Source organism: Ictalurus punctatus, chromosome 16, assembly GCF_001660625.3.
Source record: "Ictalurus punctatus breed USDA103 chromosome 16, Coco_2.0, whole genome shotgun sequence".
Taxonomy (NCBI): Eukaryota; Metazoa; Chordata; class Actinopteri; order Siluriformes; family Ictaluridae; genus Ictalurus; species Ictalurus punctatus.
Window position 1 is genome coordinate 14962004 of NC_030431.2, and position 27331 is coordinate 14989334.

The following is a 27331-nucleotide window of genomic DNA, read 5'->3' on the forward strand; positions in this document are numbered from 1 at the left end:
AATAATAATAAAACCAACAAGAATAATATGTTTAATTTGTATAGCACCTTTCCAGAGTTCAAGGATGCTTATTATTTATTATTTATTTATGTTCTTTTTGTGCATGCAATCATTTGATGTCTTTTTTTTTTTTTTTTTTTTTACTGAAAAATAAGCATTATTGATTCATGATGCACAGTATTATAAATCCGTCCAGGTGGATACAAATGAAGATTGTAAGAGAGCCTTCAACACTGCAGCTGTTCACTGATTACTGTTGGTGTTTATTCAAGAACTTTGTTGTACAAGTGTGCAATCTATAAATGTAATGTAGCATCTGTAAGGTTGACACTTTTTTCACTGACTGTATAAAATGTTGTCGTATTCTCTTCCCCATTTAAGGTCTCCACTATGCTGTGTGTGCATATAAAATACAGCAAAGCCCCAAAAATCAGTCTCCCAATTTTTTTGAAGTACCAAATAATAAAACAATAACTGATAATACCAGAACTGTCACACTAGACACAACTAACAGCTCCAAGTCCATATTATATTCAAGCAAGAATTTTGGAAACATGACCATGTTTATGAATAAAAAACAATATCTTATTTGCTAATCGAATGTATGTGTCAGCATATGTTTGTATAATGTGGTCTTATTAATAAAAATAAAAATAAAAAAACAGTGTGTTAGCTAACTGTGTCCAGTCCTTAATAAAATGTAGGCTATGCTCCTGTATTTATTTTAAAATGTCACTGTGTTCATTTAAGGATCTTATATTTTAATCAAATATACGTCTGAGAAACTGGATAGTTCAGGATCTGAGCATCATCTGAGCAAGATTAAATGGTCATGGTTATTATTCTCAATTTGACTTTAATTGAATGAATAACAGATGAATTGTGAGATCAGCTCACAATTGTTGTTAACACAAACAGCAATTATTTATTTATTTTTTTGTTTTGTTTTTTGCAATATATCTCTTAGCACATCATGCAGTATTTGTTTCCAGATAGCAGAAGTGTCTCTGAGACTTTCAAAATGAACAAGGTGCACGCCCTTAATAATAATAAAAGGCAGAAAAGGTTCCTCAGAACAATGCCATGGAGAGTTATTTTGATTCCCTGAAGAACCTTTTGATACACTGGTCCTTAACCAGTTTTGTTGGTGCCACAATGAACTAAATAATCATCTCCCTCGACATAATATTAACATACAATGGGATAATACACTCCTGTAGTCCCTAAGTTCCTAAAGAATAATTTGTCTTCCTTAACATCGCTCTAAATAACTTTATTTTTAAATGTGAATTGCAAGGTTTTGTTTATTAAATATTTATTATGCAAAATATCCCATAATGTCCTCCCAAAAAACAACAACAATGATCGGTTAACCCCACCCCCACCCCCCCACCACCCAGGACTTTACAGGTAAAAACCATGGAGTCAGAGTGTGCAGTGTTATTCTCAGCATATGCGTCCATGTCGGTAATACCGCAATCCTCTTACAGAAGCGCGCGCTCAAGTGGGACTCTGCAGTGCGCGCGCTCCCAATTTCACTTGATTAAATGGCTGTTTAAAAGCCGCTTAACTGCACCGATTCCATCGACCCGCCAAATAAAGGCGATTTCATCTCCATTAATTCATTTACTTTCTCAGATTGCCTTGAAAAGCAACTAGTTACCACCTATTTGTCAAATAAGCAGCTACAGTAAAGCGAGCAGTTATACGAGGACTGGAGCTCGTTAGAAATTACATGTCCAAACCATGTCAGCTGAATTAGTTTACATATGTGATTTGCTCGTTTACGATTCGTAACTTGTGCTACTCGTGTGCACAAATTTTGTTTTTATTAATCCAGCAGTTGCGTGTTGGATGCTTTTCTTTCACTCTGATTGAAGTGGGGGAAAAGAGAAACAGCAGTGAATTGAATGCGTATTGAAACACAGCATCACTACTAATTTTCTTGCAAGTTTTGTTTCTCAAACAAAAGCTAGAGACTGTAATGCGTAATTGAACACCGTAATAATTTTTTTTTGTATTTGCTCTGCCCACCTGATCAGATGAAAATCCTTTAGCCCGCGCCTGAGGATTACAACTTCCGCTGTAACATCCTCCCTAATTACCTAATAGCATTGCTGCAAGACTCCTGCCAATAATGAAACACTTTTGAGCGTTAACCGCAGTGATTGGAGATGTGATGACAACACGATAGCAGCAAATTACGCCCCCTCAGCTGAGACGCAGCTCAAGCACACTTGTCTCTGCGCGGGTTTCAATATCTACAATTAAACACAAGCTCACGGTGACAAACCACGGTTTAGACTATCTCAACCGTGCGCTTTGTAGAAACAGGACCGTTTTCCAGGAACGGTTTGTTGTTGCTGTTTTTTTTTTTTTTTAAATCAAAAGGGAATATAGGCCTAGTCTGAAATTGAGAATAGAATTCTTGCATGAAAGCAACAGGTTGCATCAATGGTGCCGCATTTCTTCTTGTAATCGATAAATATGGCGAATCGACATAAATAACATATTTGGAGCTATAGTATAATTGTTTTATACCAGTCATTCTGAACACGCTGCGGAACATAATCGGGCATATCCTCTCTCTAGAGTCCACATAGAATACAGAAGCAGCTGTGTGTTTAAATAAGCACGGCCTGGCTAAAACGCCAGGAGTCGAGCTGTAGTGCAGGAGGGTTTTTCAGCCTCCCTCTGCGCCGCCGCCCCTCTAATTAATCCGTAGAGGACTAATTCAATTCCCCGCCCCGCAGGCGCGTGATTGGCCGAGCGCAGATTCTACAACGCAATTTACGGGCTGTCACTCAAATCCCAATAAATAGTAATGTACCTGGCGGTGGATAGACGGAGAGATTTACGTTTCTGCGTCTTCCCCCCCCCCCACTCCATAAGGTTTGCAGAAGAAGGTAAGAGGCCTGGAGGTTTTTATTTTACGCAAACAAGCGGCGAGAACTGCGTTCCGGCCGAGCTCTTTCAAGATGAACCTGAACTACACGTCTCCGGGCGCGCAGATGCCCACCCAGAGGTCAACATCCTTCTTCATTGAAGATATTCTGCTCCATAAACCTAAACCTTTGCGGGATGTTTTCCCGTCGCCTTTCTCCAACTCGCTCGCATCTCGGATGCCTCTGCTCGAATACGGATACCCTCTCATGCCCACCCCGATCCTCGCATCTCATCCGCACCATCCGCTGCACAAACCAGAGCATCACCCCTACTTCTTCACCTCTGGTAAGAACACTCTCTTTCTGCACAAGAACACAATACAGCTGATGCAATGAGCACCACATTTACGGTGTTAAATTCATGCTGAAGAGTTTTTTGTTTGTTTGTTTTTTTTTTTGTTTGTTTGTTTGTTTTTTTACAAAAAAAGTTTTGTTCTTCCTGTGGTTAGTGAATTTATTTGTTTGCTGCTGTGCAACGAGGTCGAATTAAAAACCCGGGTATATGGCACGAGGTCGATGCAATACATAATTTCTAAATGAAGACAGAAGATGCAGAAATTTATAGCACTTTAAGCAAATTTCATATTTTTTCCCCAATTTTGAGAAATAGTATGCGCTGGAACACGAGGCCTTGTACAAAGAGCGGAAGCTTATATTATTAACCTATTAAAACATGAAATAGTATTTAAATAGACTATATATTCAAATCCAAATAGATTTCTTAGCAATTATGAATACATGAAATACAACGGAAAAAAATCCTCGCCCTCCATTTGATTTATTTGACATTGAATCGTTTATATTGAAATGACTAACCCGTCAAATGTAGTTATAAAATATTGCACGAATACTTACATTTAGGAAACTTGTTTATTTTTATTTATTTATTTTTTTCTTATATGAAATGTTTCTCCTTCGTAAAGGAGTGCAGATGCCATCGTTGTTCCAGCATCACCCGGAACTACCCGGGAAACACTGCAGGCGCCGGAAAGCGCGCACCGTGTTCTCGGACTCGCAGCTCTCCGGACTGGAAAAGCGCTTTGAAATGCAGCGGTACCTCTCCACACCAGAGCGCGTGGAGCTGGCCACAGCACTCAGCCTCTCAGAAACACAGGTAAAGCACAATAACTCAAAATCACCTCGACTTTAAAATGTCCTGCAGACTGAACAATAGGATGCAGATAGAAAAGGTCATAACGGCTTTCTTTTTGTTTGTTTGTTTTTGTTTGTCCCCCACCCCCCTTTTTGAATCCTTTTGCGCAGGTGAAAACTTGGTTTCAGAACCGGAGGATGAAGCATAAAAAGCAATTAAGGAAAACGCAGGAGGAGCAGAAGACACCCGGGGACTCGGACAGATCTATGGAGAACTCGAGCGCCGGCGAGCTGCACGACAAAAGCGCAGGAGACGCAAAAGACGGAATGAGTCCGGACAGATACACAGTGGACGAAAACGAAGACGAGGTCGATATTGAGGACGACATCTGCTCCCCTGAACATTTACTATAGACCGAAGAACATGAACTAAACCATCCATGTACATACCGATTTCTGAATTTTAGATAGGAAATTCTATTTAGCTTTTTTATATATAGGATATATATATATATATATATATATATATATATATATATATATATATATATATATATATATATATATATTAATAACCATCTAAATCTATACTATTCAAGCGTTTATTATATGCGTTATCAACAGAGAGACTCCTGACTCCAGGTAGCTCCGTCCAGGAGGAATTCCGATTCTATTATTATTATTATTATTATTATTATTATTATTATTATTATTACCACCAACCGTTTCGCCCATGCTGAGGACTATAATGAAATGATCGGGTTTGAAATATCACAAGCCCACAGTGACTTTTTTTTTGTAAATATGGGAGGGGTAGTAAATGTTGTATTTGACAATCTGTAAATATAATCATGGTATATAGCACTTGTTCAATTTACACTGGATAATTGAGCAGTGATTTCGGATGTTGTTGACGCATCATGTTCATCAGCTCTACTGTGATGTGTCTTTTGTTAATGCAAAAAAATGTTTAAAAAACAATGTACAGTAAATTAATTATCGAAGAAATTATGATTTGTTCAAAAGAAACTATGATCATTTTCAATACTATTTTGACATCCTTTATTTTTTATTATTTGACGGTAACAGATGAAACACTTGAACGGGATTGGAGGAATGTTTCAAGAATCCACAAGAGGGAAAAACAGCACAACAATAGGCAATTATTATTATTATTATTATTATTATTATTATTATTATTACTACTACTACTACTACTACTACTACTACTACTATTATTATTATTATCGACTAAGTTATTAATGATACGTTTTTGTGTTGAAAATATTTAACAAATTTCAAAAATCTAACTAACACAATTGCTCATTATTAACGCGTTATTACAGCATTTATTACGACCATGAATTATTTCAAAGTTTCTAAAAATATTTCCAAACATAAAAAATCAGTGTTTGTGCAAAAAGAAAAAAAGGCTAAAGCAGTTTTTAACGAAATAACGTTTTCATTACTGAACACAGGACGCAACATAAGGAGAATTTGAACAGTCACTTTCTTCTTTCATAAGTTTTTTAAAAAAAAAATTATTTTATATTTTGCATTTTGCTATCACTAAACCATGACCAATTTATTACCATGAAACACTTATTTGTGTCTGCCCATCCCAGCACATGCCACTATAAATGCGTATATAAATGCATAGTTGCGTATCTTTTTTTGCTTGTTTGTTTGTTTGTTTGTTTGTTTCTCAGGTCTCAGACATATGGCATTTTTAAGTAGGCCAATAATTAGTCATCCCGTATAATCCCCGTTATAAATAAGTGTACACTACTCTACACTGCGTACAACAGGTAAATGTAATGAGTGCATTTATTAATTATGAAACATGAGAGAGCTATACATAACACAAGTCTCCAAAAAAATCTTCCATAAAATACATTTGATCGTATCCAAAGCTTAAATTTAAAACTAAATAAAATTAAAAATAAAATAAAATCTTTGTTTTTTGTCGCCATTAGTATCAGATAACAACGTGTGCAACAGGATGAAAGCTCTCGCTCATTTCAAGGCTTTAATAGGGGACGTGTTTATTTTTTGTTTTCCTTCTTCCTCGGGATATGTGCAGACTTTTAGCCTTCGAAAAACAACTCGTAATGCCGTTTGGATTCTAGGAATGAGTAAATAAATAAATAAATAAATAAATAAATTTGTAAAAGCTGGCTGAGCGAGCAGGCCGTGCGGAAGGTGATCAATTAAAAGATTAAGCGTTCGATTAGAGCGCCGCTCTCTCTAATGGCGGCCTCATCAGCTCATTTGCAAAGGCCGTGGCGCCGCGCGCACATCAAAGCCTGGGCCCAAAAAAAAGAACGGGATGCTAATGCAACCTCTTTCTTGATAGAGAGAGAGTGAGAGAGAGTGAGAGAGACTCCTTCAATTAACCGATTTCTAAGGCACGAAAGAGAGTGCGTGTGTGTGTGTGTGTGTGTGTGTGTGTGTGTGAGAGAGAGAGAGAGAGAGAGAGAGAGAGAGAGCGCAACGTAAAGCGAGTCGGTCAGGAAAGTCTCATTAATTCAAAAGGCTGTGCGTTTATGAGGCTCGCGCGAGGAGGCTTGACGCCGAAAACAACGGAGCATCAAAGCGGACATGATGGGTTAAATAGAGGCTATAATCTAATTAAAATATTACATGCGAGCAAATAGCTCTTTGATAACGATCTAAGGCTTCCATTAAAGGGGTAGGTGCTCGAGATTGTTTTAAGGGGGAGGGAATTATCACTTTAAAAATATAGAAAACAAGTTTACAGGCTCTAATCAGAGGAGGCTTCAAAGTGCCATCTTTGTTTGACCCTCTTTTTTCTCATTTAGAGAAAAGGGAATGGGTAAAGTGGGAATAATCAGACTAATGGGCAGGAAGTGACTGAAAAAATCAGCAAAGTGGTGTGATCAGTGGTGCAGCCAGGTGTGTTCATAAAAAAAACGAATAACAAAACAAAACAAAAAAAAAGTATGGCGTATGTCCTGTTACACCTTTTTATTATATATATATATATATATATATATATATATATATATATATATATATATATATATATATGTATATATATATTATATATATATAATAAATACACGTATTAAATATTTTACTAACTAAATAACTAAATATTCTTAGGAATTATGGCAGATGTTCTCAAAAGTGTCTGCTAAATGAATAAATGTAAATGTTTCACACCATGCAAATATTTAGCCACACAGACTCAATACATGTCTTTCATTATTATTGCCAATCCACAATTATGCTGATAAAAGAAGATATATTTTTTTTAAAAATCCAAGGATGTAAAAATCTAATTTAATCAAATCACACAAATGTACACGATATATTTTGTGACAGATGAAAATAAGTAAGAAAAATAAAATGCAATACATTAGGCAATATATACTGCAATACATTAACAATCTATTGATATTATAAACAAATATATATAACAAATATATATAACAGACAACATAACATGCATTTTACTAAAATATACTTATTTGAAGAAACTGCTTATATGCTTATGAGTTCTACAGTTTAGTGCAAGGGGCTTCCTTTTTAAAGGCTGCTGACAGAGGGTGCAGATGACTTGCCTTGGATGCTTGTAAAGCCTGCCACAACCTGTTTCTCCTGCTCATGCCGTTTCCTCAGCATCTCTAAAGTAGACATGTGGGTGAGATCGACTCCTGACTGGAGATAAGCAGAGTGCTCAAACACTCTCTCACGCTCAATCTTGTCTTTGGGTCTCTCCTTTAGCTGCTGAGGTGCTTTCGGTTTTGCGATGTTTTTGGCATACTCCAGGGCCTGGTAAGGGACCACGATTCAACAGTTAGAATGTAATACATTGTTATAGGTAGGGATTTCAATGAAAAGCCAGCTGATATTGTGTTAAATAAACTCCTACAGATAATACCTGTTGAATGAACTCTTACAGTGTGGGCTAAATGAACACTTGTAACAACTCTTACCGCTTTATTTGTGTTCAGATTTTGTACACTGTAGGTGCTCTGTCAGCACTACGTGTGTTCCTATGTTAAGATTTCAAATAGTTTGAATCAAGTTTGTAAAGGAATAAAACAGGACTCTATTATAGGAAAATAAAATTATATTATTATATAATTACAGAATTATAGGAACTACAGGATGGTATGCTATGCCCTGATGTGAAGCGGAGTTACTGTTACCACTCATTTGGTAAGAAGTGGAAGTTCATTCTTTTTCCAATAACAGCACATACAGAAGTGTTTTATTCTTCTTGTACCACAGCAATTTATCAATGATTCCAATTGTAAATGTATCAATAATTGACTGGTCATACTTTCAACCAATTATAGTTCCGTGTAATGTTCTGGAACGTCATGAAACAAGTTACTTCCTGCAATCACTTGTACGCTATAGCAGCTATAAACAGGTGTTCCCTCTCCAGCCTTATTTTTTTAATCTCTTAAATTAATAAGAAAAAAAAAAACTCAACTTATCATGTTTCATGAAACCTAGAAAGCACCTAGGGTTAAAGTTAGGGTTAGAAACCTAGAAAGACTCTCCCATGACAGAAAATATACTAGCTGTTACAAAGCCTGAGACTCATTTCATAAATGTTAAAGAATGTCTCCTTGCTTCACCACATCAACATGTGTATGTTTTTCATTCTTATACAAAGTATGTTTTTTAATCTGCTTATTAGGTTTGATTATGTGGAGAGTTTGCCATACAAGTCCCTGTCAATTTGCAAGTTGTTATTACAGAACCGATAATGTATTAGAATGAGTGCATTAATATAAACCTGTGATCTGAATTGCATCTGGCACTATTGTCATGTAAAGAATAATACACAACAGACTGTGCTGTTATATGAAAATAATGTATATCCCCAAAGTACATTATTTTCGTATAACTCCACCATCTGGAGTGTGTTATTCTGTTTATACCACAGTGATTTGGTTATGATTACAATGTATATCTATTAATGAACGATACATCGCACATTTTAATGGTTTTTAGTTAGATTTAATGTTGTGGAATGTCTGAAAGACAAGTTCCTGTTCTCACCTACATTGTAGCTGTGATAAACAGTCATTGCCTCACTAGTAGCACTCTCTCTCTTTGTCCCTGTGTATGAGTTGTTACTATAGAATCAAATTAAAACAAGTGCATTAATATTAAACTATGGCTTAAGTTACATCCGGAACTACTTTCCAAGCTGTTATACGAACATAATGCAGGTGTGCCTGACCAATCAGATCAAAATGCTGTGGTATAAAGAGAATAAATCAACACTTTCTAAACAATCAGAATCGAGAATTCAATAGCATAGTAGTAGGCATACTACTATGTACTACCATCAAACTTGACAAGGACATGGAACTTGAAACTAGGCATAAGAATAATTAAAAAAAAGTCTTCAAATGTATTTATTTACAGTATAAATAAAACTACGAGCGATAATTGTGAAATAACCGACCAAACTCGTGAGGCACAGACTGGTCTACACTAATCGCTACATGATAAATACAGTGTTTTCAGGCCTCCTTCACCTTGTTCCTGGGAATGTTGTTCTTGTTGTCTCTGCCCACTGGGTTCTTGGTCGGCAAAGAGGGAATCCTACTTATCTTCTTGTTCTGCTCACGGATCACATTTGAATACAGCTTCTGTTGTCTAATTTTCTCAGCCTGACAGCAGAGAGAGAGCGAGAGAGAGAGAGCGAGAGAGAGAGAGCGAGAGAGAGAGAGAGAGAGAGAGAGAGAGAGAGAGAGAGAGAGAGAGACAGAGCAGCAGATTACAAAAGGGAGGTTTAATTACCTAAGCCGTTTTCTCCCTTAAGGCTCCTCTGCCCCATTGTATGTCTCTCTCTGTGGCCACTTCACAGCAGCAAACAAAACTAAATAAATCTCATCAACTCCCTGGAACCTGTCTCAAACACAAACCAGTGTGCGCCTCATCGAAAACCCATCGGAAAATCAGATTCATTGAAGGTTTTACTATTGGTGACAAAAGAAAAACAGGAACATGCCCCACTCCAAGGCCTACACTCATTAGGTTTGTAAATTCCTTTCTGTTCTGTTTGCAGTGATTAAAGTCTGTCACATTCATGAGTAGAAGGGCACAGACCTCAAAACCATTTCATAGCTGAAATAGCAGTTCAGGATTAGCTAAACCAACAAGAAGAATTAGGGAATGCTTGGTTCAATTAGACCCATGTAATTGCAGATCTTCTTGCTGGGGTCATTCCCAGATATTATGTTATTACGGCTTTTACCATATCCTCAGCAACAGTGTTGGATGGACCAAGACCTCCCAGCTTTACATTCCGATTCAAGCTCTTATATTCCTTCAGAGTGTATACCTGAATGGAGAGAACAGATGAGAAGTGTCAACATACATAAAGTATTCTAAGAAGCCAGAAACACTTAAAAGCTAACACAGCCTTGAGCAATATGTTGCATTAATACAATGATAATCTTTATAGTGATATACTCATTAATTGATACTCAGAAAAAAATTTGTAACCATTCCCAGAAGAATAGAAGAAGAATGTGAAGATAGAACATATTAAAAGAGTAAGCAGTTAATCCGTTATGGATGTCTAAGATGCACTCGAGGGGCAATACACAAGCTCTTCCAAAGAAAAAGAGGCTAATCAGGCCAGATCAAGCCGGCTCCTTCAGGCTCTAGGGCCTGACTCGGATCAGCCATTGGTCATGGACACTGCAGGATGCTTACTTTCTCCACTGATCTGTTCCCCCTGTTTTACAAATTTATCTCATAATCCTATGAGACATGATTGCAGCCATGGTGCGGTGAAGATAAGAGGCAATCTGTTTTATGGCGTAAAGACGACTTAATCCTGAGACGGCATCAAGTGGATGTGTTGCATGACATAATGACCCCTCGCTGGTGCTATGTGTGTCTACCACTGAGCTGTTTGCTTGGCTGTTGAAGCCTGCCTGGTGAAAATAGCTACTTCCAATATACAGTTTTATATATATATATATATATATATATATATATATATATATATATATATATATATATAAATCCTTCATGCTTCTATGCTTGTGAAAACTGCTTCAGCTACCTTTTTTGAAGGACAGATCAGATCTTATCGTTAGCATGCCACACCTGCAGACCTCACGCTGACACGGGACAAAGAGACTGTGGTTAAATGCAAATGAGCATCCCAGCAGCCCAGCCTGACACATGGCACTTAATCACCTCATCCTTGAATTCAGTTTAGTGTCATTATGGTTACCGCCTCATATCATCATGTCAAAGCAATTAACAGCATTGCCAATTACTTGTACAATTAACCTACAGATCTACACATAGCCATAATAATCATTACCTCCATCAAGGGGGAGGAGTTAGATTTTACAACATGCTACAGCTGCTATGCTGACTTTGACACCATTTCCAATTTAATGTATTAAGCAATTAGGACAGATCTGGTCTATTTGGCCTAATAATCAGAAAAAAAAAACCCCTTGTAACATATACAGTATGTTATTCCTTCTTGATTCTTTAATTAAAAAGGTAGTAACCTATATGTAGAACAGAACTGGGAGACCATAAAAACAAAGTATATGAAACAAAAGAGACTCCATTAGACACACTCCCACAAACACATTCACAGTTGCACACATTTACACGGTTTGTCTGGAGAAGAGCCAAATGTTTGCATAGCCATGCATTGTATTTGCAAAGGCTAGCACGTGCTTCTTAGTTAGTTAATTAGTTAGTTAGTTACAGTTACATTTACAGTATCTCACAAAAGTGAGTACACCCCTCACATTTTTGTAAATATTTGATTGTCTTTTCATGTGACAACACTGAAGAAATGACACTTTGCTACAATGTAAAGTAGTGAGTGTACAGCTTGTATAACAGTGTAAATTTGCTGTCCCCTCAAAATAACTCAACACACAGCCATTAATATCTAAACTGCTGGCAAAAAAAGTGAGTACACCCCTAAGTGAAAATGTCCAAATTGGGCCCAAAGTGTCAATATTTTGTGTAACTACCATTATTTTCCAGCACTGCCTTAACCCTCTTGGGCATGGAGTTCACCAAAGCTTCACAGGTTGCCACTGGAGTCATCTTCCACTCCTCCATCACGACATCACGTTGCTGGTGGATGTTAGAGACCTTGTGCTCCTCCACCTCCCGTTTGAGGATGCCCCACTGATGCTCAATAGGGTTTAGGTCTGGAAACATGCTTGGCCAGTCCATCACCTTCACCCTCAGCTTCTTTAGCAAGGCAGTGGTCGTCTTGGAGGTGTATTTGGGAGTCGTTATCATGCTGGAATGCTGCATACCGATCATGCTCTGCTTCAGGATGTCACAGTACATGTTGGCATTCATGGTTCCCTCAATGAACTGTAGCTCCCCAGTGCTGGCAGCACTCATGCAGCCCCAGACCATGACACTCCCACCACCATGATTGACTGTAGGGAAGACACACTTGTCTTTGTACTCCTCACCTGGTTGCCACCACACACACTTGACACCATCTGAACCAGATAAGTTTATCTTGGTCTCATCAGACCACAGGACATGGTTCCAGTAATCCATGTCCTTAGTCTGCTTGTCTACAGCAAACTGTTTGCGGGCTTTCTTGTGCATCATCTTTAGAAGAGGCTTCCTTCTGGGACGACAGCCATGCAGACCAATTTGATGCAGTGTGTGGCGTATGGTCTGAGCACTGACAGGCTGAGACCACCACCCCTTCATCCTCTGCAGCAACGCTGGCAGCACCCATACGTCTATTTACCAAAGACAACCTCTGGATATGACGCTGAGCATGTGCACTCATCTTCTTCGGTCGACCATGGCGAGGCCTGTTCTGAGTGGAACCTGTCCTGTTAAACCGCTGTATGGTCTTGGCCACCATGCTGCAGCTCAGTGTCAGGGTCTTGGCAATCTTCTTATAGCCTAGGCCATCTTTATGTAGAGCAACAATTCTTTTTTCAGATCCTCAGAGAGTTCTTTGCCATGAGGTGCCATGTTGAACTTCCAGTGACCAGTATGAGGGAGTGTGAGAGCGATGACACCAAATTTAACACACCTGCTCCCCATTCACACTTGAGACCTTGTAACACTAACAAGTCACATAACACCGGGGTGGGAAAATGGCTAATTGGGCCCAATTTGGACATTTTTACTTAGGGGTGTACTCACTTTTGTTGCCAGTGGTTTAGACATTAATGGCTTTATGTTGAGTTATTTTGAGGGGACAGCAAATTTACAGTGTTACACAAGCTGTACCCTCACTAGTTTACATTGTAGCAAAGTGTCATTTCTTCAGTGTTGTCACATGAAAAGATCAAATATTTACAAAAATGTGAGGGGTGTACTCACCTTTGTGAGAAACTGTATATAGCACTTTTCTAGACACTCAAAGCACTTTACATAGTATGGGGGGATCTCCTCAACCATCACTAGTGTGTAGCATCCACCTGGATGATGCGATAGCAGCCATAGTGCTCCAGAACGCCCACCACACACCAGCTATTGGTGTAGATGTAGCCAATTCATGGATGGAAATAATTACTGGGCCATGATAGAGAAGAATTTCGCCAGGACACCAGGGTTACGTCCCTACTCTTTTACGGTAAGTGTCCTGGGATTTTTAATGACCACAGAGAGTCAGGACTACGGTTTAACGTCTCATCCGAAACACAGTGCTGTTTTTACAGTATAGTGCCCCAGTATAGTGACAGACCACACACAGACCACAGGGTGAGCACCCCCTGCTGGCCTCACTAATACCATTTCCAGCAGCAACCTGAGCTTTCCCCAGGAGGTCTCCCATCGAAGTACTGGCCAGGTTCAACCCTGCTTAGCGTCAGTGGGAAACCAGGCAAGAACTGCAGGGAGTTATGTCTCTGGCCATTCCGATGACACACGTGAAGTCAGCAAAAAAAATCAATACTGATTAATAAGGGAGAGAGTAATGTCATTCTTCCCACCCAGTGTGCATGGCCAATTTGGAGAGTCCATGCTGCAGAACCAAAAGTCCAAGTGGTGGAACTGGTCCTGATCCAATTCCTCTTCTAAGTTTAACCTTAACCCTTAACCCCTAACTAACCATTAGCCACAAGACGGTCTACAACACAGAACAACAAACACACTTATCCAGCCTTGAACATACTGAGTTGCCACCACTCCCTGGACTTTAGGTTTGACTCCACCCAGGTAGGATGGGTTGAATCGGGTCTGACTCCACCCACTGGACTTCCAGTGCTGCAGCAAGGCATATTTGCACAATTTTGCTTTTCTGGACTCCACCCAGGAAATTGCTAATCTTCTGAAAGGTATTTATACAATTATTGGGACATTTATTCTTCAAAAAATACTAAAACACACACACACACACACACACACACACACACACACACACAAACTTGCATTACCATATTTGTGGGATATTTCAGTAGATTTGTGTATTACTGTAGTTTATTAATGGTGTGCACAACGGTACCCTGAACCTTAACCAAATTGAAAATGATAACCAAATTAAAATCTTGACTTGTTTAGTTTTTTTGTTTTTTTGTTTGTTTGTTTATTTAAAAGTCTTAATTTTTTAACCAGACAAACACCCGCACAATGTTGAAATGGTCATACATTCCTATCAAGAGCTAAATCCATGTCCTGTGCCAGTTCACTCACACACCTTATAAGTTGTTTTGGCCTGTATTTGTTTCTCTAACTGTGCCAGGTACCCTTCTGAGCTGCTCCTGTGCATAGTATTTGTAGCTTCCTCTGGTCTGCCACTGGATAGCTCAGTGTCACTGTTGTTAGACCCGCCTATTGGAGGAAGCACTGGATAGGCTCCACTGTAAGCTTGGCGTGTATAAGCAGAATCCCTACTTTCCTCCCCATGATGCACCACTAGCTGAGGCGCATTCGAGGTAAAACTTTCTTGATATGGTGTTGGAGAAATTCTAAAAAGAAAAAGGAAAAAAAAGAGAGATAAATATTGTTGTCCCAAGACTAAGGCAATGTAGTATAACCTGATTTGGTTATACTACATATATATAAGGCAGCTAACAGAAATTGGCTGCCATTTTGATCCTATATAGCTATATGGGAATTAAAAAATAGGACTGAAAACTGACCTGATGCTGTTCTTATTCGTCACTTGTATGCTCTCTTGGTCCACAGTACCAGCAGGAGGGAGAGGAAGATATAAAGTATAACTGGGCCCTTTGAAGCGTGAGTTATACTCATCATTCTTGATCTTCCACTGTGGTGAAGGAGGAAGTGCAAGTGTGTAGAGCTGCTTCTGTGACTCAGAATGGATAAAAGGTTCAGCAAGTTTGGCTGGGGTGTTGAGGTTGATGTTAAGGTTGACTAATGAAGCTGATGAGAAAGAACCATCTGAGACACTGCCAGAGTCAGGTGAGCTGAGAGTCTGTTTTTCAGAGGGAGTCTGCGAGTGCTTTTTCTCCACTAGCTGATTCAGGTGACCTCTGGGTTTGGTTCTGGGTTTGTGAGGCCTGGCTCTGTCCAAGTGCTTACTCTGGTTGTGGGTCTAATTGGGTACAGATTAAGAAAATGCAATTTTACATTCAAACTCAAACTGAAGTGTACACCGGTTATTAGTTTGCTTGTGTTATGATACGCCAGGCTTGATACGGTGCACTTGAAGGGATTATTAACTTGCTTTCCCTAAAGGACTCAATGTTAACATGAATAAAATCATTACAACAAATATGATCAGGATGCTGAGCATATTTATTTCAAACAGAAGATAAAGAATAAGAGTCCACATGACATGGAAGCTAATTAAAAATGTTTTGAGGACAGGAGCTGAAACATTCCAACCTATTGTATGGAAACAATTCCTTATAAAAACAGCAGCTTTGTGGCTATTGTCATAGCCTGAGGAGGAGCAGGGCATACAGATGACAATTCTTGGCTGTAGGCCTGGCAATGCACAGTGCTCTGCCACACATTATTCGGTGAGGTCTGGGGCTGTGTCGCAGCATGTAATGCCTCTGATTTAGCCAACACCAGCTTTCACCATTCTAATGGGAAAATATTTACTCTCCTCTGCCTGCCAGCATTAGGGGGACCGCTCAAGTGCTCAAAATAATGATGCTTCTCCATTCCCCCTCTCTCTGCAGCACGGGCTCCTTTTCAAGACGTTTCAGAGGCTCCATTGTGCCTGAACAACTCTATCAGAAATTGCGTCCATCACAGGGAAAATGAAATCCCGGGTGACAGTGCGCCCACTGTGCAGACATTTTCATCTTGAGAGGAAGCCCTTGCTGACAGTTATGCATTAGGGCAATGGATTGTGCCAAGCAGCCCTACCTACATCCACAGAGGCGAGACGGACGGAATGAGAGAGAGAAAGAGAGACGGATGAAATCAATAAAGTAAACAGGAATGAAGGGTCCTACCTTCAGTTTTTGAGTTTTTTGTATCCACATCAGCTCCGGGTTGAGGGCACTGTCTGGGCTTCCTGGGCTGTCAGTGCTCGCAGTGTTCTCAGCCGACTGTAGGGGCTGGAAAGAAGAAAAAGAGAGGGAGTACTGTATGAGACAGAGAGAGAATGGAAACAGAGGGGAAGGAGAGCAAAGGAGAAAAGTGGTAAAGATATAAATGGTAAATCTATGCAGAATGATACATGCTGGAGATGCCTGGAGTACACACATTACAGATTGTGAAGCCCATTAAACAACATTTTTGGTTTTCTTCCAATTAATATTAATTCTAAATTAAACACACATCCATCAAAACAAAGTGCTTCTCTAGAAGGTCTATTTACATGTAAACAAAATTGTATTCGACATTCTCAAATAAAATCATAAGCTGTATTTTACTCTAAACTCTCTAGGCTATTAAACTGTTTGAACTACTTAAGCACAATTCTCTCATATGTGTCTCTGGCACGTATTGGAAGCCTATTGATCCCTTTTACCCCAGTCTTTTCAGAGCAGTTTGAGGATAATTACATCAATTCCCTCTCTTCATTTTTTTATGCACCCATTCAGCGACAGCATATTTGCCGCTAATACTGTAATGAAAATCATTTAGTAAACTTGGAGTCACTTTGGTTTCTGAGGACAATCTGGCTTGATCGATGCTATTGACGGCTTGAAGAGTCCCCGAATGAATGTGGCTAATTCTGAAAGCGCAAATAGAGGAAGGTCGAAAAGAAGCATGCTGCAGTGAGTGGATTGAGTTGTAACATATCCATCAATAAACAGGCAGCCATGCTGGCTTATCTGTTCACTGAAAGGCCAGGAATGCAAAGAGCTGAATCTCAACACTGCACATAAGAGCCACCATTTACAAGAGCAGCGTTTGTGCAGACAATTCAGAAGCTTTTGCAAAATGGGTACTGCCAGCTCTGAAATATCCAAAATCCTTAAATATCAGTCAGTTTCTTTTAATATGACGATCTTTATAATGGAGTGGTCTAAACAGAAGGTGTTAACGATAACATTACACCAGTCACAGAGCCAGCAGTTTTTTCCATTTGATTCTCTGCATATAGTGTACTGTATATACTATATATTGTGGACTACTGCCACTGTGCAGTAACAGGTGCATGTGTGTACGAGTGAGTTGCAGACATCACAGACCTGCACTTCATGGCCTCTCCGAGGCTGCAGGCCACAGCCTCTGCCCAAGCTACTGCCACTGCCTTTTGTCCACCATTTTAATAATCTCAATCAAATTGAGAAAATGATCAAACAAAATTGCATTTTGAGCTTCATAAGCTGTGTAATATCTATTCTGTTAAATTGGGGGTCCATAATTGCCTCTTGGCGAGAGATGAGGCAACAACAAAGTCAGGCGATCTGAGCTTGCCATTTTCCTCAAGACTGAGAAACACAGCTTTTGCAATGAGGACTTCAAAGCCTTGCAGTTCTTGAATTGCATTTGGTTGCTATTGTGGCCGCCCAGGCAATCTTGATTAGGTGTTTACACTGAGGCAGGGTGTACAGTGGCAGAGAGCCGTGGAGCCACAGTCTAGAGCTATTAAGAGATTGTACATTATGTTCCTGGCTTTGAAGTGAGGGTCTGGGAGATGACGAGGGACTCTGGCTGAGTGCAATGGCAGAAGATTGCTCTGCTACTTCTGTCTTTATCAAAGGAGCCTCTGAGCAGCCTCGGGCTTTGCTCTGCCACTCGCCAACACAAAGTTGGCACATTATGAGATTGTGTACGTTTAATAACATGGCTAATTGTCAGTAGTAAGGAGCCCATTAAAGAGAAAATTCTGGCTTTTAAAAATGGACCAAAAACATATGCATCTGAGGCCAGATAACGAAGCGGAAACTGATGTGATTTAATAGGAGCCTTTATCTTCCTTTGAAGAAAAAAATAAAAAATAAATAAAAAGCACAGTCAAGGGCAAATATCAGAATATACGATAGGATAGATGGGCGCATGATAAATCTGCAGGGTAGGGTCTTGTGATCATAAAAATACAAATGAAAATAAACAAACAAAATCCCGGCCTTGCTTTTGGAAAGAAAAGGAAGATCTAGAGTAATTTTATATTGTGCAGGTCAATCTTTTCCATAGAACAGATCTTTCCTGAAAGATTTGGGACTGTGGAAGTACAATTAGCGCAGAATTTAGAGAGGAAAACCTTCGCTCTGTTTATCGTGTCACAATGCTAACAGCTCTTCACTATGCTAATGCAGCTGATATGAGAGATTAAGGTGGGTATGGGCTCAGATGGGCCAGGAAAGGCCTGAAATGTTGCAAATCCTCATGTAGTGCATCCCACAGACAGGCCGAGGCTGCCAATTACACGGCAGGGCCAGGTGCACTGATAGCTAAGAGCCTATTGGTAACCATGCCTCTCTGATGTTCTTAATAGCTACTGTTGTGCAGATCAACTCATAATAGGCACTACATAGCCAGACATGCTTCCTATTCCCTTTTCTGCTCCCAGTGTCTGCCAAATTAATTTCTGAGCTACAGCTAGATTAGGCTGCTTATTCCCTTTCACAGCAGGACCACGACAATAGCGAGGTCATTTGTACATTCAGATTTTTAAAAAAAACAACAACAATGGTACAGGTCAGGTCTTATCAAATATGGGACACTTGTTGAGCGGAAACAATGTAGACATCTGTTTACAATGGATTTAAAGAACGATTGGTTGTGAATCAAAATGTCTAAAAAAAAGTATAAAAACATTTGCAATGCTATTAATGATTAAGCATTAAGGTCAACTGTTTTATGCCTTTCATGTACAACCTCATTTCCAAAAAAGTTGGGACGCTGTGTAAAATGTAAATTTAAAAAAATGCAATGATTTGCAAATCTCATAAACCCATATGTTATTCACAATAGAACATAGAAAACAAATGTTTAAACTGAGGAAATGTACAGTTTTAAGGGATAATAAGGTAATTTTGTATTTGATGGCCACAACATATCTCAAAAAAGTTGGGATGGGGCAACAAAAGGCTGGAAAAGTTAGTGCTACTAACAAGAAACAGCTGGAGGAACATTTTTTTTACTAATTAGGTTAATTGGAAACAGGTCAGTAACATGATTGGGTATAAAAAGAGTATCTTAGAGTGGCAGAGTCTCTCAGAAGTAAAGATGGGATAAAATCTGGATGGAAGCATATGTTGCTCTAAAACCTGTATATACCTTTCAGCATTAATGGTGCCTTTCCAGATGTGCAAGCTGCCCATTCCATAGGCACTAATATACCCCCATACCATCAGAGATGCAGGATTTTGAACTGAGTGCTGGATAGTCTCGCTCCTCTTTAGACCTCTTTAGTTTAGAGGATGCGGCGTCCATGGTTTCCAAAAAGAATTTAAAATTTCAGTTCGTCTGACCACAGAACAGTTTTCCACTTTGCCTTGGTCCATTTTAAATGAGCTTTGGCCCAGAGAAGATGGTGGCGTTTCTGGATAATGTTCACATATGGCTTCTTCTTTGCATGATAGAGCTTTAACTAGCATTTGTGGATAGCATGGTGAACTGTGTTCACATACAATGAGTTCTGGAGGTGTTTCTGAGCCCATGCAGTGATTTCCATTACAAAATCAGCCTGTTCTTAATGCAGTGCTGCCTGAGGGCCTGAAGATCACGGGCAACAATATTGATTTTCACCCTTGTCCCTTGTGTACATAGATTTCTCCAGATTCTCAGAATCTTTTGATGATATTAGGTACTATAGATGATGCGATATTCATAGTCTTCACAATCTTACATTGAGGAACATTATTCGCAAATTGTTCCATAAATTGTAGACTGAGAGTCTGAGAGACTCTGCCTCTCTAAGATTCTCTTTTTACACCCATTCATGTTACTGACCTGTTGCCAATTAACTTCCAGTTGTTTCTTTTTAGTAACACTTACTTTTCCAACCATTTGTTGCCTCTGTCCTAACTTTTTTGAGACATGTTGCGGCCATCAAATTCAAAATTACCTTATTTTTACTGAAAATGGTACATTTACTCAGTTTAAGCATTTGATATGTTTTCTATGTTCTATTGCGAATAAAATATGGGTTTATGAGATTTGCAAATCTTTGCATTCTGTTTTTATTTACATTTTACACAGCGTCCCTTTTTGGAACTTTTTTGAAATTAGGGTTGTATACGCAAAGTGTCAGAAACTAGAGTAGAAATATAGACTCAACTACCATGAGAACAATGAATTATTTGAAAGGATATACTGTATATACACCATATACAATCATACAAGTTCTTTTGCAAACGTGTGACATTTTTGTAGTAACACAGAATGGGTTTCTCCTAGTACAGGCTCTAGAAACCTATTTTTCCTTCATTCATATTCAGTAACTGCTTTGTCCTGGTTAGGGTCATGGTGAATTCGAAGCATTTCCGTGAAACACTGGCTGCAAGGTGGAAGAATTCACCGCAGACAGGACGCCGTCCAGCTCAGGGCGCCAAGCACAAAGACAGTGACGCACTCATTCACATGTAGGGGAAATTTAAAGTCACCAATCCACCTACTGGCATGTTTTTGGACAGTGGGAGGAAACCCAACCCATGACAACCCTGTTATATGTATTGCAATATGCATAGCCAAATAATAAAAGAAAGCATTAAAATGAGATTTAAGTAATCCTGTTTGTGGTCTTTCACAGTCTTTTCAGGCTGGAATGAAAACATGGAGAAAGAAAACACAACAAGAACACAGCAATTGGAGGTTGGCTGAGGAGAATGAGAAGTGCTGTGTTATTGCATCACCTAGTGGTTCACTGAAAGAATACACACAACACAAAAACACTGGAGATTATGACTTGGCCAGCGATCGACTTGTTTCATCACCCATTTCAGTTTCATTACAAACATGTTAAGTTAAATACACACAAAGTCTGTTTCCTCTTAAACATAACTGAAACTGAACAGAAATAGGTCTATATGTCAGAGGTATAAGACAGGGATAACTGTAACATGTAACTGTAAAATAAATTTCACAGACCCCTTCAGCGCAGATCAATTTTATGAACATAACCCATCGCATTAAATAATAAGCACATTATTCAAATGTGTACAGTAATAGTAAAATATTTATTGGAGCCCAGGAGTTTTTTTTTTTTTTGTATTCTTGACTTTCCAATCACAGAACGCATTAGGTCCATTATTTATAGACTCATGGAGGTTTGGATTAAACCCATTCAATTCAAGTGACCAGTCATAACTATTAAACGTCAATAATAAATATAATAACATTGATACATTACCAATAAACACTTACCTGATTTTCTTGTTTTCCTCCTCTTTGCTCATATGCTTTCAGATATGACCCTTGTTTATGACTGTTCATACCCAGAGTGGCTATATTGCGCTCCACTACGTCCTCTCTCAGCTTGGTTGGTCTGACGTTTTCCGAGTGTCTCCTCTGCATGGCTACAATGTTAAGCTTGTCAATATTTTGTTCCTGAGCAATGGTTTGATTCTGCCGTGGAGAAGAAAAGGGAAAGATTCTAGCAGCACTTTGCTGGTGGTTAATTCTGTGCTTAGGCATTATGGTTTTATCTGACTTTGAATGTGGCATGCTCTCTAAGGACGCAGATGAGCTGTGCAGTACTGACAGCACTGTGTCTTGGTCTTCTGGTGGATGGAGGTGAAAGGAGGACTGCAGTGGTTTGGGGTGAACAGTGTTCATCTCAGATGAAACAGGACTATGGACTATTAAATATTCAGGTCTTTCCCTTGGGGACACATGCCCTGCGTGTCTCGGAGTGACTCCAGGATCCCTGTTGGAGTCAAAGGAGAAGTTCGTTTGGAGAAACTCAGACCTTGCCAGCTTCTTTCTCCAGTCTGGATCATAGCGCAAGTCAGCATATTCATCCCCAGGGGGCATCCGTCTGGAATATTGGAGAAATACTGTTTATAATCATTAAAGAGACATCATATGCAACTTAAAACATGAGTGAGATATTAGTAACCCAAGAACCATTAAAGCAGGCTGAAATAAATATGCAAATATGAGTGAAAAGGTCTGGCACATCCCACAAGATATGCTTCTCATTTCTTTTGCCTCATACTTGTGTTTCCCCCCCAGTTTAGCCCCTAATCACTAAGGGTCTAGAGTCTACAATTGCACCATAGTTTCGGAAATGGCAGATTCAAGGGTATAAAATAGGTTGAAATTGCTACCTAATGTGCTCCTTGCATCACCGGATGAAAAGATCTCATTAAAATAATTAGAAGAGTGCCTCTTTGTTGCACAGCTCTGAATGCTACAAGATGCTCTTCACGTCTCATGATGCCAAATACAGCGCTGGCGAGGCGTACGGCTCTTCAGCCAACGAGGGCAAGGGGGCAGCAAATGACTCAGTAATGACTCAATGAAATGAGCTTGAGAATGCAGTGTGGGCTCACAGCTGTGGAGGCTCCTTAACATACGAAAACCCACTCAAAGCTTTTCGAGTTACAAAAAAATAAATAAATAAATCTAGCCGTAGCTGAAACACTTTTCTTTGCTTCTTTAAAACAGCGATACAGGTTTTTACTTCTCAAACACAGGAATCTCAGATCACAGCAAATACAGTGCAACACACTGACAATGTGATCTTTTATTTGAATGAGGATGTGGCTACAAAGTAAGGTTTCAAATATAAGGCCACTACCAAGATCAGTTACAAATGGAAAAAATGACACATTTTTAAAAACTCACCAAAGATTAGCAATGATTTGGTATAGAGGATACACTAACAGTCATTATCGTAAGATACAAAAATTAACACATAAAACAAATAAAGTAAATGGAGTTCAACCAGAATATATTTTTCATCAAGAACAGCTAAAGTGTAGTTATTTTTCTCTTTTTTTTTTAACAATACATTATTGTTTAATGGTTGGTCAGGAATGATTGTCTAAGTAATATTTTGTATTCACTTTTGATCCATAATGAAATAAAAACAATGTTCTTGGTAGAGGACTCGAAGTGGAATTTTCAACCATTTTTCGACCATCTTGTCAGGATTATGTTGATTATGACATTTGAGAATAAAAAAATACTATATTTTGTATATAAAGGACTGAATGAGTTGAATAACATATGACTATCAAATTCAGACTATGCAAGTGTGCATTGCCTTTTCAGAGACCAAGTGCAGAAAGGTGCATGGTGCACTGCAATGGACTGGCATCCCATGCAAGGTGTATTTCCTCTTGTGTCCAGTGTTCTGCAGATCCACCGCAACGCTGACTAGGATAAAATGGTTACTGAAGATGAATGAATAAATGAAAAAAAATAATAATCTCATTCTGTGTAAGCTGAAGGTGGAGGAGTTGAGACAGATGCTGCGATGAACACTTCAGATTCCAGCATCTGTGCTTCTGCTGCACACAAAGACCTCCTATTTAAAGCACAACAAAGCATCTGCTTTTTTTTAATGGACTTCAGAATGAGGCCTTATTGTGATAACCTTCTGCAGAATAAAAATCTAATTTCCTTTAAATGAGGTAGTTATATGGAAAGCGCCAACATTAGAGGTCTGACAAATGAATTAGAATGCATGTACTCTAACATCATTTTCAAAGACTGCCATTACCTATTAGGCAAGTGAATACAAGCTGTTAATCATTTCCATTATGTTTCCCAGGCTGCTCTTCAATAAAAAAAAAGGTCTCATCATTTCGGGAATGATCTAGGCTGTGTCAGGTATATTGTCATTGTTTACTCAGTCTGTTTCAGAGAGACTAATTACTCACATCCATTAATGATGGTACAATAAAGTGTATTCTACTCAACAGGGCATTCATGTTGATGTAGAATCTCAGATAATGACATGAATATTTAGGATTTAGGCTGTCCACTATTGTCATTAACCCTTTTGCATCTTTTCATAATGTAAAACAAAAGGACCAAAAAGCAGACGCTAACAAAGTCCATGCAAGGGCTTTAGGAATTTAAGCCAGCGAGGCTTTCTTATAGCAGTGAGCTAAGACTGAATCTGATTAAGCTTCCTGATAGACATCTAGGGCACAAAATAGGGTGACAGTTTAAAATACAAGATACAAATCGTAATGTGTTAGATATAATCCATCCATTTTCTATACCGCTTATCCTACACAGGGTCGCCTGGAGACTATCGCAGGAAACTCAAGGCACAAGGCAGGGGACAGCCCATCACAGGGGACACAATCACACACTACAAACAATTTGGAAATGCCAATCAGCCCACAATGCATGTCTTTGGACTGAGGGAGGAAACCCGGGGTGAACATGTAAACTCCATGCACACAGGGCGGGACAGGATTCAAACCCCCAACCCCAGATGTGCACACATATGGCTAAAATAAATGACAGTACACTTTAGATTAGTTAGGCTACCTTGATGAGTAAGTGTTTTGGCCTCCATGTGTTTCAGTGATGTCAGGTTGTGGATCACAGCCCTCTTCATGCGCTGATCTCTCGAAGTTATGAGACTTGTCATTATAAGAGGAACTGTTGTCAACAACACTGTTCAATATCCGCTTCTGAAACTTTCTCTGGTAAGCTTTTTCCTGCACCAAGCTCTCAGTGTCTGATTCTAAGGAGTCCCAAACATTATGGGGTGTATCTTCATCGCCTGGTCTAACATCACGTGTCTGATCAGATTTCATGTTTCTCTTCTTATCATCATTAGATCTGTAGAAATCTCCAAGGTCTGTGTTGCTATTGTCCATTGCGGAAGATGTATTGAGTCAGCATTGACAAATCTTGTGTTCCATTTATCCCCTATCACCAAACTACATTAATGACTTCTGACAAAAATGGCGTTAGGCAGAGATGCTTACAAACGAGCTAGCAAATTATTTAGCCAAGTTAACGCCAGCTAAATAGCCTAGTTAGCTACCTACCGAGGCTAGACTGAACTGTGCCATATCTACCATTACCCAGCTAATCGTTTTTTTGTTTTTTGTTTTCTTTGTCATAATATACAAAACCATTTTAGATACAAAGTATTAAATATATTAAAACATTATCGTCAATACCTAATAGCTAGTTACTAACGTAAATACAGTGAGCCTTCCAAGAAATTCTCACCTACGTTTGACGGTGCGTGTCAACGTTGCCATGGTGACACAGCCGCGAACAAATCTTGCACATGCGCAATAGGAATCGGTGGCTTGATACTGAATTTCCAGTATTGATAGTGTGTAGGTTGACTTATTTTTTATCTTACACACACAACTGGGATTTTCTGTCATGAACCTAAACAAAATAGCCCATAATATTAAAGTGAAATCAATATATAGATTGATATTCACTAATCGATACATTTACAAATAAAAACTAACAGTTGTATTCACCTCTATTGCTGTGAACACCTTAAATTAATTGTAGTTAGTTGTACGTTAGTTTTGGCTAGTTCTAAATTAGTTTTGGTTAGTTTTACTTTACTTGTGATTAGTTCTAGGCCTACGTTAATTGTGGTTAGTTCTACGTTAGTTGTGATTAGTTTTACATTAGTTTTGGTTAGTACTATATTAGTTTTGGTTAGTTCTAAATTAGTTCAAATGTCACATCGTTAGTTTGCAAATAATGTGTCACGTGATCACAATATAAATACACCATCGGGAGAATCGGGAGAATTTCCGGTGATCCGCTCTGTCCGCTCATAAATTGGACCGGCAGTCTCGCCTGCTTTATCTTCGCTTTTTTCATACACACACACACACACACACACACACACACACACACACACAGAAAAACGTATATTTGTTAAGTTACTGTGTGACTGATAACTAAGCTAATTACCCACTAGATTTGAATTTAAATCAGCGCATGATCAGACCGTGCATTAAAAAGTGCCGTTTTCTGTTCCGTCTCTCTCTCTCTCTCTCTCTCTCTCTCTCTCTCTCTCTCTCTCTCTCTCACTCAAACACAAGCGCGTGTACCTATGTCGTTGCCATGGAGATATAAACAAACCGAAAACATAATTTAATGCTGTGGCGTGAGTTAGCGAGAGTGAGCTAATCACAGGAAGGATAAAATGGTTGGTAAAAAGATGCCAGCAAGAGCTGAAAAATAAATCCTCATGTCTTTAGACAATGCGGCACTTCTAAACAAAGTTCTGGTCTTGGGCATTAGACTCCCGGGCTGAAAATGGGTCCCACTCCGGCCCTTAATACACCTGTTTCCAAAAGTCACCAGAATTTGTTATAGAACATACCCAAACAAACAGCATCGCGAAGACCAACGAGCTATCCCCAGGACAAAGTTCTTGAAAAGTATCAATTTGCGTTTGGTTATAAAAAATAATATCCAAAACTAATATTGAATATGACACAACCACAACTTTGCCTTATCTAGGAGGTCTCCCATCAAACGTTAGCGCCTGGGTAAGGAGGCAATAGTCAGACAAGCAACCAATAGGAAATCCCTTTGGTAACTCTGAAGGAGCTGGATAAATCCACAGCTCACACGGGAGAAGCTGTTCACATGACAACCACAGCCAGGACCTTTAAAAAAAAGTAGGTAGGCTACTTCTATCAAATAGAAGTAGCGTGGCAAGTTCTATCAAATACCATTTGGAATTTGCCAAATGGCATTTTGGCAGAAATACAACACTGCTCATCACCCTGAACCTCCAACTCCACAGCCTTGGTGATAGCATCCTATTGTGGGTATGATTTTCATCCACAGGAATTGGGAAACTGGGCAATATTGAGGACAAGATTGGTAAATACAGAGCAATCTTAGAAGAAAATCGATTTCGAAAAGAGATTTGAGATAGTGAAAGAATAATTTTTTAGCTTTATATAGCACTTTTCTAGACACTAAAAGCAGTTACATTGTATGGGGGAAATCTCCTCAAACCACCACTAGTGTGTAGCATCAACCTG

The 27331-nt window shown here is 39.1% G+C and overlaps 2 protein-coding genes across 5 annotated transcripts; one reads left to right on the top strand and one right to left on the bottom strand.

Moving 5' to 3' along the window:
* Positions 1–2437: 2437 nt before the first annotated feature.
* bsx (brain-specific homeobox) lies at positions 2438–4532 on the top strand. The gene is made up of 3 exons (XM_017488531.3): positions 2438–3231; positions 3869–4059; positions 4209–4532. Exons 1-3 carry the CDS (start codon positions 2979–2981, stop codon positions 4449–4451), a joined length of 687 nt encoding a protein of 228 aa, XP_017344020.1. The 5' UTR covers positions 2438–2978; the 3' UTR covers positions 4452–4532.
* A 2602-nt stretch (positions 4533–7134) lies between these two features.
* Positions 7135–26361, bottom strand: jhy (junctional cadherin complex regulator). 4 transcript variants are annotated; one of them, XM_017488397.3, is made up of 10 exons: positions 26281–26361; positions 25530–26135; positions 24834–25157; positions 21747–22359; positions 16436–16540; positions 15146–15561; positions 14701–14971; positions 10288–10374; positions 9566–9700; positions 7135–7835 (listed from the first exon to the last, which is right to left on the bottom strand). In XM_017488397.3, exons 2-10 carry the CDS (start codon positions 25763–25765, stop codon positions 7590–7592), a joined length of 2433 nt encoding a protein of 810 aa, XP_017343886.3. In that variant the 5' UTR covers positions 25766–26135; positions 26281–26361; the 3' UTR covers positions 7135–7589. The 4 variants fall into 4 exon arrangements, with proteins under 4 accessions (XP_017343886.3, XP_053543090.1, XP_017343885.3 ...); XM_053687115.1 differs by having other exon boundaries at positions 16436–16567; XM_017488396.3 differs by having other exon boundaries at positions 16436–16567; positions 25530–26300.
* Positions 26362–27331: the final 970 nt, after the last annotated feature.